The following is a 19,049-nucleotide window of genomic DNA, read 5'->3' as shown; positions in this document are numbered from 1 at the left end:
ATGGGTAAAGGATTAAACTAATGCAGTCCTCTATCAAACACCATATATATGAAATTTAATATGATTTCCGTTGCATGTTCACAGCTTTAACTAAATAACCAAAGAACCTGATAATAGTTTTGCTTTTTTCTTTTTACTTTTTTTTTTTTACATTAAAGTGGCTCTTCTTCTTCTTCTTCTTCTTAGTCTTTTTTTCCCCTATTGCCTAACCTTTAATTTGTATTAGAATGACCTCAAACGAAAAATATTTTCAGATCTTATTTGGGGTTTTATTTTAGTGATTTTTGTTAATTTAAAACAAAGAAAGAAAACAAAACAAAAACTGCTCTATCTCCGTGCTTGAAACTATCAGAGGACTATTAGCACTCCAGTTTCCTACATGACCTGAATGCAGCTCTCTTTAGCTCTGCGGTAACAATGGCTAGTGTCTGTCAGATTTGGAGACCGGACAGAGGACGGTGCCTTAAAAGCTACGGAATTATCGCTGTATTGTTTATGGACCTTATGTTACAGTGTGTTAACGGTATGCTTACAATAATACACTTATAGATCTCGCTTTGGTCGTTACCTTTCCCCAACTGAATTAGCATGAGGTGGTTAGCTAGCAAGTTAGCATAACACTGGTTTATTTAGCTAGGTAGCAATGAAAACATTGGCTGTAGTGAGCAACACGGATTCAACATTTATTTTACAAAAACACCTTTTGTTAATTGTGTCGTATGCAAGTTAAGCTATGACAATTAACAGTTCATTGTTTATGCTAATTTGTAGCATGACAGAACATGTCAGCGAGTAGCTTCTGTGTAGTAGCTTCCTAAAATTATTGTAAAGCAATAATTAGCACGTTTTATTAAAAGAAAAACCAGTGTCTCTAGCTGCTTACGCGTGTTTAGACTTCTAATTTCTGTTCAACCATATATGACCTGTCCGCTTTGTTGTCAGGTTCCCTGAGCACAACTAATGTTGAGACCCACTACACAAGAGATGGACCTTTCATCACTAGCCCGGTGGTCCCCGATGCAGCCTCAGGTAAATATCAAAATTAAACATACTGACTGTAACGTTATTTATTTAACTGTTTTTTTTTTTTAATTAATAATGAATTTATATATTGTGTGGTTTTTAGTTTACTGTTTGTAAACTAAAAAACAGATTGACTAAGGGCCGCATTCACAACGGTTACTATTAGAGTTTCCTGAACTCCAAATTTAAATCTTTGAGTGTGAGTTTTTGAATAGTAGTCCAAAATGAAGCTAGAAAAACAAGTCCTCGCTTGGTTCAAATAGAAATTGAGGATTCATTTGTATAAAGAAGTTATGTGACAAGATGTGACTTGTACATCAAGAGGACGTTCTGTTTAATATTTTTTATAGCACTTAACAACAAAGAAATGCGGCTCTATTAAGCAGTAAGCAAGCTCAGTTTTCCATTAATAACCTGTTAACCAGGACTTTCAGTTCATGCCTCATGAATTGAACTCAAACCCCTTTCTTTAGAGGGATGAAGGCTGTTCTAGGGCAAAAAGCATGGCACACCTGTCACAGGTTGATGCTGGATTATTTGAAATGTATTTTAAAGGTAACATTTTCTTAAAGATATTGGTAAGATTTCATTGTAGCACTGCTGCTATTGATTTTGCTCATACATCAGGATTATTTATCAATTCCCTAATTCAGTCTTATTTGTAAGGGGGGGAAAGGGTAGACCTAGACACTTTTTAGCATCTATACAACATTATTATTTCTGAGTCTGAACACAGGATGGAAACAGCATGAGACTTGGGGGTGCTGAGTTGTGCTGTAACATAGCAGCACTGATTAAAAAAAAAAAAAAAAAAACAACCAAGCTTGGAGAAATACAATTGCGATGGACTTGACATATTTGAAGTTGGTTATTTCCCATGCTTGAGCATCACTATAAATTTGTATTTCCTGTATGTAATGAGATTGTAAACTGCAGGTTTTTACATATATTTAAGAATGTCCATGTTATCTGGGAACCTGAATAAAATGCAGTGCAAAATCAGAGTAATACTGCCTACTTCAGACACAATTAATTTCCATTGTCTAAGTATTGCATGTTTTTTTTTCTTTGTTAACCTGCATATCATTAAGTAAAGTCTTGATCTCAACCAGAATTTGTTAAGTTAATTGCTTTTCAACAACAGCAGCAACAGTTTTCCTTTACTGCCCAGCATGCAGCTATAATGTAGCAATCAAGACTAAATAGCTTTGCTCAAGGACTCTTTAATGGCCTGCCCTCTTTGAAAGCGGAGTATTTTTAATTTTGCCGCCACAGTCTGTTATCACAAGTCACAGCCTGTTGCCACCACCAGCAGCCAGATTTAATGAAAGCCTGCTTACTTTGCACAAAATATTTATTATTCATGCTTGAAAATGTCTTAAAATAGATAATGCAACTTTGTGGTGGACTTTTTGTAGTGTTTCCTGCAGATGAAGACACATCCAAATGTCCTAGTGGGGGTTTGTGTCACCGCCTGCCAGCTCATTGCATTCAATGCGATTACCATCTCAAGTGCACATATGGCAAACCAACTTTATTTACCTGTAGACCCAAAAAAGGCGTTCACTGCATAGTGAGTAATATTGTCAAATATTCTTGTCTGTAGTAATTCTGTACCATCTTTATCTGTTTGTTAAGAGGGTTAGTAAGGCTTCAATTTGGGAATTGCTGTGTAGTGAAATTTATTTTCTTCTTTGTATTTACAGGGAGAGTCTGGACAGCAGCAAACCAATTTTTCTCTCAATATCACCTGTCAGTTCTGTTGGCAGCTGGACCCTTCCCAGTATCGCTGCACAAACTCCACCAATTGTATGACAGTCTCTTGCCCACGCAAGCGCTACAATGCCACCTGTGATGTCTTAGATCATGTACATTGCTTAGGTATGATCAAGGATCCACTATAAAGCCTAATTAGGTTCTAAAGTCGTCAGTTAAAGTCATGCAGTCTAGAGCAGCAACTGTTTTGTCCACAGCATGAAGTTAAACTGGTTTTCATTCATGGTTGCTATTAAAGGAAAACTCCTATTCAGTCAGGACAATGTTAGTCAAAGTATGATTGTTATTTCATCTGCAGTAGAGCTATGTTTGGGTTTTGTCTAGAGAGCCCTTATGGTTGCTTGGCCATTTTTGGAAACCACACAGGCAGGTAGAGCAGCAGAGCAGGACCTCTTCACAGAATAAACCATCTGTGACAGCAGACATTTAAGTCAGAAACACCATAAAGTGAAGAAGCTGTGGTTGGGGTGGGTTGCAAAGCTACTTGCAGACACAGCAGCATTTGTATGCAGGCTGAAGCTGCTTAAATAGGATAGCCCCATATGCGAATTATCAGCAGGATGGAAACACATCAGCGGATGTGAGCTGGCATTAAGATCAGCTGATTGGCGAGGATTTATTTAAATTTCCACATGACATTTTTGATGTAATGTTTGTTGTATTTTCAGTCAGCTTGTTTAAATTTTGCTTGTTTGTGCATGAAAGCATTCACTATGTCTTCACTTCTTTTTAGGTAAAAGACGTTTTCCAAAACGTTTATTTTGTAACTGGACTGGTGGATACAAATGGTCAACAGCATTAGCACTCAGGTAAAACTGACAGTAATATTAAAACCATTACAACAAGCTTAAATAATGGAAATGTAAAGACACGTTATTGATTAGGATATGTGATGAAACTTATTTTTTTTCTGGTTCCTTCCATAGCATTACACTTGGTGGTTTTGGAGCGGACCGGTTTTACCTGGGCCAGTGGAGAGAGGGTCTGGGCAAACTGTTCAGCTTTGGAGGCCTAGGCATTTGGACTTTGATTGACGTCCTTCTAATAGGGGTTGGTTATGTAGGACCCGTTGATGGTTCTCTCTATATCTGAAGCAAAGCCCTGGGGACATGGCTGGCTTTGCTCTTCACACTGCTTCACTCTCAAAGGACTGAAGAGCTGAGATGCTGTGTTCTTAGCACATTTGGCTGGCTAAGCTCGCTGTGTAACACATCTTCATCCCATCTGCTAACAAGCAGGAAGTGTTTTCTTCATCACACAAATGATGATTCTACCCACACAACCATCAGATTGATCCCAATCATTCTGCGTCCATGTCCTGTTGAGATTGCGCAGATGGTGCTGTGCAGGAGTATAAGGAACCGGTAATTACCTCTGTCCAGTTTCTTTGACTTAACTAGTGGTTAGGCTCTGTCTTGCTGATAGGTACCTGTGGTTTCCTGTGGAGCAACGCTTTTCCATTGGAGTTGTGCATTGCTTCTCTCTTATTGCAAGTTAAATGCCTTAATAGGGGTCAAATGGTAACCATGGCCATGCAGAATTTTATAGTGTCACCACACAAAGGACAAATTGAAAGGTGATATTTATATCCTGAAAGTATGAATGTGCAGAAGGGATTTAAGGCGTTTTTTTTTTTTATTGATTGTCATTTCAGTGGACAACCTGAACAGTTATTTCAGCATGTACTTTATTTCTTCACCTACATTCATTCAGCAGTGCAGGTCACACCTGTAAGAACACTCTCCAAACAGGGGTACATTTTATTTTATAAAAGTTCATATGTTTAATAAATGAAAGCTACTATAGTCTCACAACAGCATTGGGTAGTAAACCACAAGGAAGTAGTGTAACTCTTCCTGCAGCATGTAGTTGGATTTCAGTTGCAGAACAGATAACAATCGGTGTATGATTGTGTTTGTGATAAATATTGAAACGCTTGAAATGTGCTGCAATAGCAAACTCGGCTCCTTGTGATTTCCGTGTTGGAGATATCCTCTGCATTTAAGTGGCAATTTTCTGTGAAATCGTCATCATCCTTTACAGAAGTCTGTGTACTAACACTGTAAAATCTTTTAATTCACCCACATTATGTAAATATGTTTTATGTGTCAATTTAAGTTGGTTTTTTTTCCTCTGTAAGGGCACTGTAAATTTTGTTTTTTAGTTAAGAAAATAAAATTGTGAAATATTTGTTTATCAAATGTACACAGCACTGCTAACCAATTCACTGTGCATGTGTGTTTTTTAAATGTATTTATAGTGTATGGTAACACCAGAGAATTTTGAAAGGAAAAATAAGAGGTGAATATTGTCAGTTGAAGGGCCACACAAATATACTGACATACTCAGTTGATTACAGCAGAACTACAATTACTTGAACAGGACAGTTTCTTTATATCTATATATATATAATTAAACAGTGAAAGGTGCCAGTAACCTTCATTACCCACAGGTTTGTGACACCAGGAGGGTAATGCAGTGGCCAGGCAATGTTCCCCTTTTAATAAAATATCATTAAAGAGCCCATAAACAAGGCACTGAATAGCTGCAGGGGACTGTAGCTAAAATGTTTATCCAGAGGGTAATGGTTAGTTCAGTTAATGCATTAGGCTGTAATTCTAAAATTGATATAAATATATATGCAACCACGTTACATAACAAGGTTTGAAAAAAAAATGAAAGAAAGGGGAAAAAAACCCAAACATTTCCTTTCTAGCAGGTTCTTGGGCTTTGATACAACTTTTCCAATTGGTTGCTTTGCTGAGCGTTGTAAATTTACTCCACCCTAATTCTAGTTCCCCAGTTTTTACTCCACCCACTCGTAGTCACTACAGCTCCCTCCCACAGACTGATGTAAGTGTTTGTCATCTTCTCTGAGTTGAGGAGGAGACGTCTAGTGATTATTTCTTCTTGGAGAGCTGTAATTTAAACACCAACCAGAGGCTTTTCAACTCTGCATCCATAATATACTCTTGATAATATTTGTTCCTACTGACTGCTCCAGCCTTACCTCAGTTTGAATCATGCTGTACTGTTACATACTCACATTAATGGATTTATCTGGACTGTGAACTTGATGGGTACAATTAGTCAGTGGGTTTAGCATAGATAGGTAATGGTGTAAATGTGTGCAATATGACTACATGACTATATGGTATAGGCTTTTAAAACCATGTAAAATAACTAGCAATGCAATGATGGAGTAATTCAGCAGTATACTGCTTAATTCACAGTGGTGTTACATAAAGTTATACAATACTTAATACATATGAAAAGCTGTGAAGTTTTATTCTTTAACAAATGTACTCTCCACATCCTTCTAATTCTCTCAAGTCCTAAATAAATAGCGTAATGACCTTACTAAATAATTTTATTCATATGTAACTGCACACTGCCCAATTACAAATAATGGCCCCTGTGATAGTTGGTTTTTCTATTATCTGTCTTTATCCTATTTGGTGTAAGTATGAAACTCTCCCTAATGGTTATTATAGAGAATCATCATATCAGAATAATAGTTTAATCTTGTGGTACTTTTCTCAAACAGTCATTATTCTCACTGCTAACATTAACAGTTACATGGAGTTGAGCCAAAATATTATCTGTTTAAGGCAGACAGTATCACGACTTCCTAATTTTGAATTGCTAATCATGCAAAGAGAACAAAAGTTTATTCATCCCTCTCTTACGCAACCCCACTTAGTCCCATTGCATCTCTGAATTTTAGAGCATAGTCCCTGAACCTCTGCATCCAACACTGCCTAAGAGCTTGTGTCCTCCCATTGTGCTTACTTCTACAGGAAATAAGATTTCTAACAAAAACGTGGATCGACAGAATGATGCAACCACATGAATTTAAAAGTCGTAACAGCTCTACGAGCATCCAACAGCACGGTCCCTTCTTTCATATCTAAATGGTTGCTCAGAACTATTGGAAACCGCCTGAGGACAAGGCACAAATTACATTGCTCATAAAAAGTAATACCCACCATTGTATCTTTTCATTTGGCTTTGCAACAACATGGGATCACAATGGAGTAATTAGTTTTATACAAATGAGCAGAGATGATTTATCTGTGCAAAAGGGAAAACAAAGCTCTGAAATATCTGAATTGAGGACAAACAATTGGTTTTGGCCTCCTTTGTTCTGATATTTTACTATTGTGGTAGGAAGTTGTTTTTGTAGTCATTGAGTGGCTAGCAATTTTCAAATACATAAAATCTGTATGTAAAATGCAGAAAAGGAACATCTGCAGGAAAAATGTAACTGTATAAGGAAAGCAACATGGACATGCTTCTCCATAGCAGACCCTGAAAGGCTTGTAAAAGAATGTTTACATAAACTGAGCAAACAGACAAAATCAGGGGGGGGGGGGGGGGGACCATGCTGCAGTGTACAAAGAAGACAGATGTGATATTCCCCAGCAGACAACACCAATCACCAAGCCAAATTTAGACAGGAATGTACTAAAACAATGATCTGTCCAATAGTCACTTCAGAATCCAAACCTCTAATTAAGATGCTGCGGAAAGACTCGAGAACAGCCGTTCACTTGCAGTCGCTGTGCGACCTGACAGAGTTAAGTGTATGAATGGTATGTGTATGAAAGGTTGTCTTAATCTAAATTCAATGGATAGTTTGCATATTACCATAGCAAGATGCAATAAATGATCAGTAGTCTAGTAAGTACATGTTGCATTTTTTAAAATAATCCCCCCATGTTTCCTTTTCTCAGATGGTTTGTTATATATCCATCCAATGATAAAGTCATAGGATCAAATGATCCAAAAAATGTCATCATCCTCCCATCTGTGCAATTCATTTAAAAAACAAAAAAAACCCAACAACTTGAATGAGCCAATTTTGCTTTCCAAGTTTGGAATAGCTTCTACAGTCTGGGCACAGTAACAACATCTCACTTAATCCTGCTCACATATTGAAGTCAAAAATAAGATTAGTCGTGTTCATTTGAAATGACCAAAAGTAATGTCACAAAAAGAACTCGGGCAGAGTGCATATTTAGTGATTTATTTGTACAATAGGAATTGCAGTGTACAAATACCCCATCTCAGATGTAAAGGCAAGAACATAAGAGCATCTATTCTGGCCGACCTGAAAATCCCTCAAACCTCATTGTGGGCTTAGACTGATGAAAACATGGCAAGGAGAAGTAAAACTTAAAAAAAAAAAAAAAAAAAAATAAGCAGCAACAATCAAGCAGCTAACTGCTGAACATGTATAGGGATAAGGAGAACCTTTCCAACCAAGTGTACCAAAAATAAAAATAAAACAAATTTACAAAAATAATGTCCAATTTGAACATTCCAATCTTCGTGGCAGTGGAGCAATTATGGCCTCAGTTTAAGTAGTTTGTAAAAATGGAACTCACATTAGACAGACACAGAAAAGGCATATGGCGATATCTCTATCAAGTCCATGTGCCTGTGAGACTTACACATTTATACGCCATCCACAAACAAGATCTTTTTTTTTCCTTTTTTAAACACATACAAGAGGACAAGACAATCCCCCCCCCCCCCCCAACTTAAAAAAAAAAGAAAAAAAAAAAGAAGTAAAAGAAAAAAAGTAAAAGAAAAAAAAATTGAATCCTTTCCCCCAGGTTACCCCAAGTAGAACAAGCTCTCATACAATGGAGGTGGCATGGTTCACGTCAGTGGTGTATTCAAAGTTCTCTCTCAAAACAATATTAATTTACATTCACTCAAATTTCCATTAGTAAATCACTAATGTTACCATGGTAACTCAAAATGTTGTATAAAAATATAACAAAGACTCAAAACTGATGCACTAAAAAAAAAAAAAATTATATATCTACACAGTCTGAAATGTGGGGTGGGGCTTGAGCAACATGGCCAAGAACTGTTTAAACTTCCAATATCTCATTTTATTTCTGGGGGGGTCAGCGAATACATAATGAGGCTCCACATATCAAGTCTGAGTAGCAGCAGTCTTTCCCCTCTCAATCGCCACACAGTGAAAGCCACGAGTTCCATCAGGACCCCTTGGCAGCCTCATTACTCCTGGCGGCAGGCCATCAGCATTCTGGATCTTTCTACCCAGCATCGGGCTGCCGACCGGGCTGCTTTCCTGTGATGCCACCTGCTTCCGCCGCTGAACCCACGGGCTCCCTGAAGGTGTGAGGCTACTGTCTGAGGAGTAATCTGCCCAACGACGTCCAGACTCAGGGCTCAGTCTACCCTCAACAGCTAAGGGAGACTTGTGGGAATGAGGAGATTTGCGCTGAGAACACGGGCTAGCACGAGGGCTAGACCAGGGGCTGTTACGTGGGGACATACTTGGACTCAGGTGATTATTCTGGAAGCTAATGCCTGCAGTGGTGGGGCTGAGCTTGTTGCACGACTGGGATTTTCTAGCCAATCTGGGAGATGTAGGGGTGCTCTCTGTCTCCGAAGAGCTGCAAGCAGAGTCGTCCCCATGATACTGAAGCTCTCGTACCCGGCTGTTTAGAGAGCGGCTTTTCCGCATCCCTCCTTCCTCACGAGGTCGTTCTTTTGGTACCTTCTTTTTAGGCGGCTTGGTGCCAATCAGAACCACTTTCAACCCCAGTAAACTGGGTCCTCCGTTCTCACTCCCTGCAGCTTCGTTGGCTTTAACAGCAGCCTCCACCTCCTCAAACTCCACAATGGCACATTCTTCAGTGCCCAGCTGAGCGTAGCGACCACTCAGCCTCTTCAGGTCAGCCGGCAGGTCCTTTCCAGGTTTCAAGACTCTAACAGAGGCAATGGCACCGTATGTTCCAAATGCTTTCAGTAACAGCTTCATCAGCTGCTCCTGTTGAGTGGCTCCTCCTTCAGCACTTCCATTATCCTTAGTGAGAGCAGCCAGCTCTGGCCACCTCTGCAAATCACTTAATAGTAGCATGCGGCTGGGCAGTGACTCACTGGGAAAGACTGGTACTGCGGATTTACGTCGCACCTTACGCCCCTCATCATTCAGCTCAAGGATCTTTGAGTGTCTCAGAGCATAAGCAGTGGTTCTCCAGTCACGAGTTAAGTGTTTCACCTGGGGAAAAAAACACAAACAAACAACATCTTTGTTACAGTCATATACCCAGTGACCATCGGGTCACAATTTCAGTGAAACTACCTTTAATTATGAGTTATTAAGCTTCAGTAAAAATGGCCACGCTAACTTCAGTCTGTCACCAAGATAGACTAAGAATGTTTCACAGCTTCTTGTTAATCATACTTCCTAAATCTCTAATTATACCCATTAATTTAAGCCAAAAATTCTGACTTTACTATATTGCCCAAACTTATGTTTTAGCTCAGTGATTCTGAGCTCATGGTTGAATCAGATTAAATCAGCAAGTGCTCATCCCTTACTATAGTCAGTTTGCCATATAGTACATTCCAAACGTGTAGTGACTAGTACTCTGTTAAAGTATCTCACTATGCCTTAAACTGGTCTACAGCTGTCACTACCCAAGTACTGTACATTGCTTGATACTGCACCGAAGGAAAAATTAAACTGACTAGAGTAAGGAGTATGATGTTCTTTATCGTCTACCACATGTACTGTTGCACAGGTGTATACTTATTACATTAAAAAAACCCAAAACAATGTCAATATGATCCTCTCAGGTACAAGTTTTGGATGTCATCAGGACAGTCCCACCCACCTGCTGTTCAAACTGTTTGCAAGAAGCAACCAGTCATGACAGTTTGCTTTTTCAGAACAGAGCCTGCACCAAGTGCAAGGCAAATAACTATTTTGAAGTGTAGCACTATTCTGTTTGAGTCTAAAAATATTGACCTGCAAAGATTTTTATTCATCAAATTCAGAATTTTTTTTTTTTTTTTTTAGAAAATGCACATCAGTATTTTTCTTCTGGCCAATGTAATCTGTCAAGAGTTTATTCTATACAGAGATATTGAGTAGAGGGTAATAAATGTGTGAATGATCATGAATACAATCTAGGTTTAATCTGTGCAGACAGATCTAAAAAAAAAAAAAAAGCCAACACATCTGAATTGAGCTGAAATTAGCACAAGCTGTTGTGAATTAACGTGAGAATATCACCAAACAGCAACAGCTAGTCATGCTGACACTAGAAGCAGCCAGTCATTGTTATTCAGCTCTCACAAGCGTCTGTCACTAGGAGATAAAAATGACTTTCATCTTTAGCCATATTTCAATTCTAAGACTACCTTTTCTCTCAGCATTACTTAAAAGTTAATTTATTCATTGTGGTCAACTATAAATCACAATGTGCAACGCAACACACACTGGCTAATCTATAGTAATACAAGACATAATTCTGAGTCTCTAGTATAAAATTTAGTATGTGATGTGTATGTTTTAGCCAGCAGCAGAAGAGCGTGTGTACTTTCCCACCTTAGTTTGATGTGTACTGAAATGAGACATTGCCGTGTTTCTAGACTACCTCAAAATTTTGCCACCGTTACCTTTTTGAAGGACGTGAGCAACTTGACGCTAACAAACCCGAGTTTGTTACGTCTGACATGTTTAAGCAGGAAGGCATCATGCTCCAAGTTTTCATCAGACAGGTAGTACTCAATCTGAGTAACCAACTTCTGGATAAGCTCTGGATCCGGGGGCTGCCAGCTCTCCTCCTCCAGTTCTCCTCCACTGGTCCCGGCACCACTGTGTGTGGGAAGATAACGTGCATCATGGCCAGAGAACCTTTTTTAGTGCGTTACCAAAATAGCAGAATGTTTCATATCCTCAACCACCAACATTACAACTGTTACACATTTTACTTTCATTAATACAATAAGCCAGAGGCTTACAAGTTTTTGGCAGTAATACAATCTTATCCTGTCATTTCTCCAAACAACATGCTGGCATGAGAAGCGTTTGACCGTTTGCTTCCCTCCTTCCTGATTTTTCTTTCAGCAGTTGACAAGCTGCGTCTCTAGCCACAGTCACCATGCCTCAGTGCCAGACCTTTACACCAGTGTCCCACCAGTCCTGAAACTGCCAAGACCTCTCCATCTGAAGGCCAGAGACACAGGCTCTCCCTCCCACATAGAATATGGTGGTTCACCACATCAACTTCACACAGTTTACAAAAACTGGTATCAACAGTGCATAACTGAAGCTTTGAGGCATAATTTGACAGCAGCCGTAAAGCTGCACAGTCAGGTAGCCTTACAGATTAGAGTGAGGGTCTGAATGAAATTTTGTGGATGACTCATCACCTCCTCCAGCCTCCTCCCTCACACACCCTCGCTCAGCAGCTTTCCAGCCCACTGACCATACAGCTGGCACGAGCCCACATCTTCCCCAGGATGTCAGATAAAGCACGACAAGAATTTAGAAGAGAATACCTTCCTGCATTCCTCAAATAATAGGACGAGAGGCACGAGCAAAGACAACGCAAGAGATTATTCGATAATTATACATTTATTTTCAAGTCACTCTACACAAGTTCTCTGGAGGAATGCAGGAGGAATATTAGACTAACAAACCAACAGCTTACATTTAACACGTCCTAAAAACGATTCCTAGACCTTAACCACTTAAAATACCAGCTGTGTGAAAAACGTGCTGTAAAGCAATAGCTTGCAGGCGTTACCGAGCCCTTTGTCACACAGGTCACACCTCAGTAGCTCCAAGTAAACAAATGCTTGGTATGAAGAAAGAGATTTATTTTCCCCTTTGGCCTTTCTACCACTGACTCACTCTTTGTGCATGTAGTTCAAGTAGGGACCTTATAGGCCAGAGGATAAAAATAGCAGGCCATGACGCAGGGGAATTAGATTAAAGTGAAGGTGCCATCCTTTATCTCTCCGTCTCAGGTGTCTAGCTTTATAGCTATGATGCTGCCTACTGGTGGTTAAACACTTCCAACCCAAAAGACAATAATAATAAATAATAATATCCCTCACCCGTGTCTGTGAGGATTTACACTCCCAATTGTAAGCATCTATTTTCATCTACTGCACTCGTTGCCGGGTTTTGTTGTGCCTGTGATGCACCTGTTGGAATTTGTGACATTTCTACAATAGCCTTTCATGTGAGTGGCATTCTTATACTGAAACAAAACAGTCCAACTGTGCCAAAGCTGCTCCCGTGCTGTAATCATCAGCTTAAGAATAAAATTCAGAGCACAAAGACACTCGTGGGGTTCCAGTAAGAACTAACACAGTCACTTGTTTTACTTCCAACCTTGCTGAACTTCCTTGGAGGGAATTGAACAACTAAACTAACAGGTTTCACATTAACGTGTAGGATAGGATTTAGTTAGTTTGAGTTTTCACAGCACTAGGCATTACGGTAATTAACTTAAAGTAGCAAATAACACAAACCTCGATTTGTCATGTCTTCCGATTTCGTCCTCGCTACAGCTACCGCCGAGGAAGTCAGCATTATTGGATGTCACTTCCTCGGGTTCCTCGTCCTCAGCCGCTTGAATGGCCACTGTTATCGTCACCGTCCCCATCTCCTGCGAGAGCTGGTCCACGGTAATTACCTCATCGATGCCCTGCTCCGCCGACGCATCCGAGGCGCATTCCGTTGAGTTCACACTGGGTACCCCCACGGACCCGCTCATATTCTTCGAATAAGTAAAGGTGGTTTCACCCGGTCCCTTCACGTCCACGATTTTAGCAGCAGCAGCAGCGCCTCTCTGGAAGCTTTTAATCTTACCCGACTCGAAGGCACAGACAGGATACTGGGCGCCCAAAGCTGCACGTCGCCTTTTCGGGCACAGGTGATGGCGGAGAAGGACCCAGGGGGCTCCGAAGACGCGCTCCACGGCTCGCCAGAGACCCCCTATCCAAATCAGACCCGACGAAGGGCCCTTAGGAGCAGCGGGGCTTGTAGCAGCCAGCGAGACGCAGTCTGGACCTGGTGAGACCGACGGTCTGGAGCCTCCTTGTGCTTCTGCTTCTGCTGCTGCTTTTACTTCCTCATATGTAAGAGGCTCTCTGCTTTTGAAACGAGCTCTGGGATTGGGCCGCTGTAGCGTCTCTTCGCACTCATTCCCAACCCACAAGCAAAAGCTGACACAAAGCCAAGAAGGAGGCAAGAGAAAGGAGAGGCAACGCATGAAGGCGTTCACCAAAGCGTACATGTTTTGATTTTTAGTTTCCCCCCCAGAGTGTTGCCTAAGTCTGCGAAAACGCGAACGTCCCGGCCACATGTCTCTAAGTAGGGGAGCAAATTCACGTGTTTCTAATTGGAAAATTGGCGTGCCAAGGACGAACCCCTCCGCTAACGCTGCTAATTGGATAATAGGGTTTTAGCGTGTAGTGGCAAGCAGGAGGCAAGTTTTACAGGTACATGTCCCCAAAGCAAGCAGGAAAGTTGAACAACAGTAGCCGCTCGGGAACGGTAGAGGCGGCAAGGGGTTAAAAGTACAGATAACTAAACGTTATATTTGTTTTATTCTGTTATACTTTATTCAAAAACGATGTATTCAAGATTTGTATGCAACTGGCCAAATGTACGGGCCCACTGAAACCCACCCTGAACTGGCAGTTTAAGGTTTAAAAAAACAGTTTTATGTTCTTGTTATAGATTTTTTTCCTGCTAAGTTATTGCAATATACTGTTTCGAAGCCATGTCAGGATTTTTACTTTTTGTTAAATTTTATTTGAAATAAGCCTCTGTCAGTGCGCCCCAGGGTGGCTGTGGCTACAATGTAGCTTGCCATCACCAGTGTGTGTGAATGGGTGGATGACTGAATGTGTAAAGCGCTTTGGGGTCCTCAGGGACTAGTAAAGCGCTATACAAATACAGGCCATTTACCATAAGTTAATCCAAAGAATATTAATTCCAAAAATGATTGCCAATATCAGTGACCATTGTTGATGTAAGTAAAAAAAACAGTAAATATTTAACATTTTTATTTAAAATGTGTGCATTTCCTACCAAACCATACTTCTGTTGTAATTATTACTTTGCTTGCTCTTTAATGAAACTAGTAATATAAAAGTAGGCCCTGAGCCCTTAATAAGAATAAAGTATATTTTCAGAGTCACTGATTTCATTACTGTTATAGAGGAAATGTATGTAGGTGTCCAGCTGGAATATTATAATTATAATCATATGGTCACTTTTTTATAGGCTTTACCTGAGGTCCATTTTTGCAGCTAGCCATTGGCTTTCAGCTAATAACCCTGCAAATCACCCACATCGATGTCATGCAGCCCTGCGTGAAATATCTTTACTCCTCCCCACTGGCAAGCCAGGCTCACAGCTGGTGGGCAGTCTGACTCATTCTCTGCACCACATGCCATACAGTGCTCCAGTTTGTGTACAATGCAACATGGGGAGAGAAGGGGGGAAGGAGAGAGACAATGAGTGAGAGAAAGGAAAGAAAAGTTTGCCAACAAATAATCTAAAGCATTTAGTGTCTTATTGTATGCTTATCTGCTAGGATCAACTGAGAGAGCCTGCCAGTTTGTAGAAATACCCAGGATTGCATTTGTGTTTTCTGTCTTTTTCGGTTTGTAAATCTAGTGAATTAGAAAAGTTTTCTGTGAAACAGAAGTCAGAAAACACTGTTAGGGTGATTGTGTTCATGGTAAAAACCTCTAAATAATCCCGCAGTCCACTTCCTCTTAACTATAATTGTTCCTTGGCATACATAGCCACTTTCATTTCTTTTTTCAAACATCTGTTCATCTCTTTATAGTGTTTACAAAAAATTTACAATGAGGTACAAAAAAATCTTGTTTATGTGATTGGAGTGGCTCTGTATGATTCATCTGCATCTCATAACAAAAACAAAGTAAAAAAGAACTATGGGGAGTTTCAAAAATCAGAACTCTTTGATTGGAGGCACCTTTTTTGTCCACATCTTACTCTTTCATCTTTCATGATGAGTATTTTCTACTTCTTGGACCAAGAAAACTGAACATTAACCATGAAAGAGGGAATTTAAAGAGTTTTTCACTCCTTTTTTCCCACTTTTTTGAGCTTTTCTGTTTTCAATTAGATTAGATTGCTTGTATAATCCCACTTGGGCATTTAAATTAGTCACAAACAGTATATAAAGTAATCTAATGCATACAAAGTCTGGAAACAATTTAAAAGATACAGACATATTTATAGATTTCAAAACTGCACAGTTATTAAAACAACATTAAGAGCATAACAATGAAATGACAAAATGTGCACTGCATAATAGCAGACTTGATATAAAACATGTTACTGAAATACCCCAGTGAACATATATGCCTTTAGCTAATTTTCTGAAGTCTGTATAATCAGCAAATCTCATGTGAGCGGGAAGAGCATTCCATAGGTCAGGTGCCATGGCCTCAAAAACCTGCATGCCCACAGGCAGGTTTGTAAACCAGACAATAATTTTCTGGTATTCAGTTATAGAGTAATGAAAAGGAAAAGGTTCGGCTCTGGTAAGGAAGCAAATGTGCTGTCACCAGTGATTAATTGTCCAGCCTTTGATTTAAATCCAACCCAATATGGCATTGATTTTATAAGATAAAGCTTGAATTCCTGATGCTGTGTGAGTCCTTATTAACCAGTCATTAGGACTGAAACCTCTCAGTTTTAGATTTTTACAGATTTACTTTCAGAAGACAAATGTTACCATATTATTAAAATATATCAATGTATTATGACCTCAAAGCAGAGGTCAGTCATGCTCATAACTTTCTATTAAAATCAAAAATTCACAGATCTGGTTCATTTTCTCACTGCACAAATTATGTATAAAGCAATAAAAAAACCTGCTTCCTGACAATATTCTAAAACTGTTTTCTAAAAGGGAATGGGGATACAATTTGAGGGGGAATTAGAGTTTTTGCATCTCTGTGTGTGGAGTGAAGCTGTGGAACAGACTAGGTAAAGATATGAAGCAATGTCCGAGCATGGCGCAGTTTAAAAAGAGGTTTAAGGATATGGTTTTTACAGGGTACAGGGAGGAGGTAGAGATTTGATAGGGTGTTCTTGTCTAATATTTTCATGTGTGTGCGGGTGCACGGGTATGTTGGTATGGGTATATATATCTGTAGGTTGTGTATCCTTTGAGGTCTTACTGGGGTTATTGAAAATGTGTGTATGTGTATATACGTATGTATGGATAGATAGAAACATATATGTATATTATATATGAAAAATTTATAATAAAAAAACACATAACATATAATGTAATTGCAAGGAGGTATTTCTGTTGTCTATTGATTACTAGATAGTGGAAAAGGGGTGGGATTAAATAAGCTTGTGCTTCTTCCTGCTCCTTTTTGAACATGAAAGTTATTTGTAGTTGTGGTTGCTCGTTTTCCTTTTGTTTTGCTTTGTTTATTTGTCTCTTTTACTTCTATGTTGTTGTACTTTTTCAACATGTTCAAAATAAAGATCCAATCAATCAATCAATCAATCAATCAATCAATCAATCACTTTGACATTTCCTGTTTGGTCAGTGTTGTTTTGTCAGTTTCTGGGTTTCATTACTTTGGACTAAAACATCTCAACAGCTCTAGGATGGGTTATGATGAAATTTTGAACTGACATTACCCTAAAAACATGTGTAACCCCATGACCTTTCCCCTAAATCTATGACATTTGGATCCACATTGCCTGTTCTTTATCTTTGTTGCTGGTGCTAATGTTACTATATTTATGTTAGCACAGCTGTGCAGCCTGACAGCCACTAGCAAATGTTTAAAAGCAAAGGAACCACTTAAAATGACTCATTTAATTCAGAGAAAGCTTTCAGATGGGCAGTATATCCACCTGAGTTTAAGATTCTTAAATAGAAAGAGTACCACTGTGAAAACCTTATTTGCTATTTTTGATGTTGCTGTCTTGTTGTTGTTTTAAGTATGTAAGGATGTACACTAATGCTCGTCTCTTTAGCAGACCCTGCCATTATTGGTATGATTTCACATGATCGAAAGAATGGTGCTGAACAACCAGGCAAATTTTCCCCTTCATGTTTCTATTTTACTTTCCTGTTTGAAGAAATGAGTCATGGTTGTAACCCTGCTAGTCCCCACTTATTCCAATCCACATGACAAATAAAGTGCTGTTTGGGCATGCATACATTAAAGTAATTCTTTCAGTTTTGTTACACTGTGTGTTTTCTCTTATTACACTTTTTTTTCAAACACTGACCTTGTTATGTAACATATAATGATACTGTGGATCATACAATCTGTCTGTAGGCAAAAAGACAGAATTACAGTTATACTTAAAGAAGCACAAGGAAATAAATGTTTAAAATGATTAACCCCTCATTGTCACGTTCATTTAATTTCACACAATCTGTGATGTGACATAAATCGTTTCAGCTATTAAGGGTTAACCAAAAATGTTTGCTAACCGATTTGAATGACAAGAAAAACTGACGCGAACTCAGTCACCCCCTTGCAATCTTTCTCTCTTTTTTTCTGTCTTTCTGTCTTTAACCCAAGTGTTCGCCCTACACTGTAACCATGTACACGTACATGGGGGTTGCTTTTTGTCCGTAGCAGGGAGGCAGATCGCTTCAATATGACTAAAGGGGATCTGTTATATATCCCCACAGCATGAGAAATGCAGGCATACACACACTTCTTTCTTTTTTCCTTTTGAATGTTTAGAAATGATGTTTGTATATCTAGATTTCATCTGTCAGTCAAGGCAAAGGCCACACTGTGCTTTTGCCAACAAATCAGCACTGATGGTACAATTACACTATATTTTGATTATTTGTTGTTTCATGATGAAAAAACACATCCCCCGAGGGTATCCGGTTGTTCAGTGATGACGCGACGACTCCTACTTCCGGGTCTAAAGTAGTCTGCGTTTAATATGGCTTTTGTGTTGTTAACATGTTTAATGTTATGTATTTTCTTCTGTTTGATCTCAAAAAGCTCCTAAAACAGTCAGTGATCACTGACCTCCCTCGGCTTTTATTACCGCTAATCATTTATTTAAGCTCAGTTTTTAAAACCTTAGGATGTAACTACAGCCCAGCCCATGCAGCAGTATATGAATGACTAACCTCGTATTGTGGATGGATTATCTCAGTTGTTCTCCTGGCTGAAGTTTGGTCCTTTTACAGCATCCTGCCATGCGATTACATTTGTTTCTGACCACTGAGAACACTCACGTTAACTTTTATCGAGTGGAAAAAAAGTTAGCTTGTTTATATTATGCTAACACAGCTGTGTCGCTAGCAGTCACGTAGCACATCATTATATACCAGCTAGCCCAACTTCAGTAACCCTACAAACGTCACTGCTGTTTAGTTTTCTGTCTTCATTTATGCTGGAAGTGATAACAGAGA

At 39.3% G+C, this 19,049-nt stretch overlaps 2 protein-coding genes across 2 annotated transcripts; one reads left to right on the top strand and one right to left on the bottom strand.

The window, feature by feature from the left end:
* The first annotated feature begins 367 nt into the window (after positions 1-367).
* Positions 368-5,909, top strand: tm2d3 (TM2 domain containing 3). Its single transcript, XM_080885099.1, has 6 exons — positions 368-523; positions 943-1,029; positions 2,442-2,596; positions 2,730-2,904; positions 3,533-3,608; positions 3,726-5,909. The coding sequence occupies exons 1-6, from the start codon at positions 418-420 to the stop codon at positions 3,889-3,891; spliced, it is 765 nt and encodes a 254-aa protein (XP_080741225.1). The 5' UTR covers positions 368-417; the 3' UTR covers positions 3,892-5,909.
* A 2,487-nt stretch (positions 5,910-8,396) lies between these two features.
* Positions 8,397-17,405, bottom strand: larp6a (La ribonucleoprotein 6, translational regulator a). Its single transcript, XM_080884873.1, has 3 exons — positions 13,117-17,405; positions 11,251-11,449; positions 8,397-9,844 (listed from the first exon to the last, which is right to left on the bottom strand). Exons 1-3 carry the CDS (start codon positions 13,950-13,952, stop codon positions 8,750-8,752), a joined length of 2,130 nt encoding a protein of 709 aa, XP_080740999.1. The 5' UTR covers positions 13,953-17,405; the 3' UTR covers positions 8,397-8,749.
* Between the last annotated feature and the right edge of the window lie 1,644 nt (positions 17,406-19,049).

Source organism: Rhamphochromis sp. 'chilingali' (genome assembly GCF_963969265.1).
Source record: "Rhamphochromis sp. 'chilingali' genome assembly, chromosome: 6".
Lineage (NCBI taxonomy): Eukaryota > Metazoa > Chordata > Actinopteri > Cichliformes > Cichlidae > Rhamphochromis > Rhamphochromis sp. 'chilingali'.
The sequence above is the reverse complement of the archived record's forward strand: the minus strand, read 5'-3'. Positions and strand labels throughout refer to the sequence as shown.

Coding starts and splice junctions, on each gene's coding strand:
- tm2d3 (XM_080885099.1), top strand. CDS start 418: ATGGCTAGTGTCTGTCAGATTTGGAGACCGGACAGAGGACGGTGCCTT. Junction 524..942: donor TATGTTACAGTGTGTTAACG/GTATGCTTACAA, acceptor CTTTGTTGTCAG/GTTCCCTGAGCACAACTAAT. Junction 1,030..2,441: donor GGTCCCCGATGCAGCCTCAG/GTAAATATCAAA, acceptor GACTTTTTGTAG/TGTTTCCTGCAGATGAAGAC.
- larp6a (XM_080884873.1), bottom strand. CDS start 13,952: ATGTGGCCGGGACGTTCGCGTTTTCGCAGACTTAGGCAACACTCTGGG. Junction 11,450..13,116: donor GGAAGACATGACAAATCGAG/GTTTGTGTTATT, acceptor TCCCACACACAG/TGGTGCCGGGACCAGTGGAG. Junction 9,845..11,250: donor TGCTCACGTCCTTCAAAAAG/GTAACGGTGGCA, acceptor TTTTTTCCCCAG/GTGAAACACTTAACTCGTGA.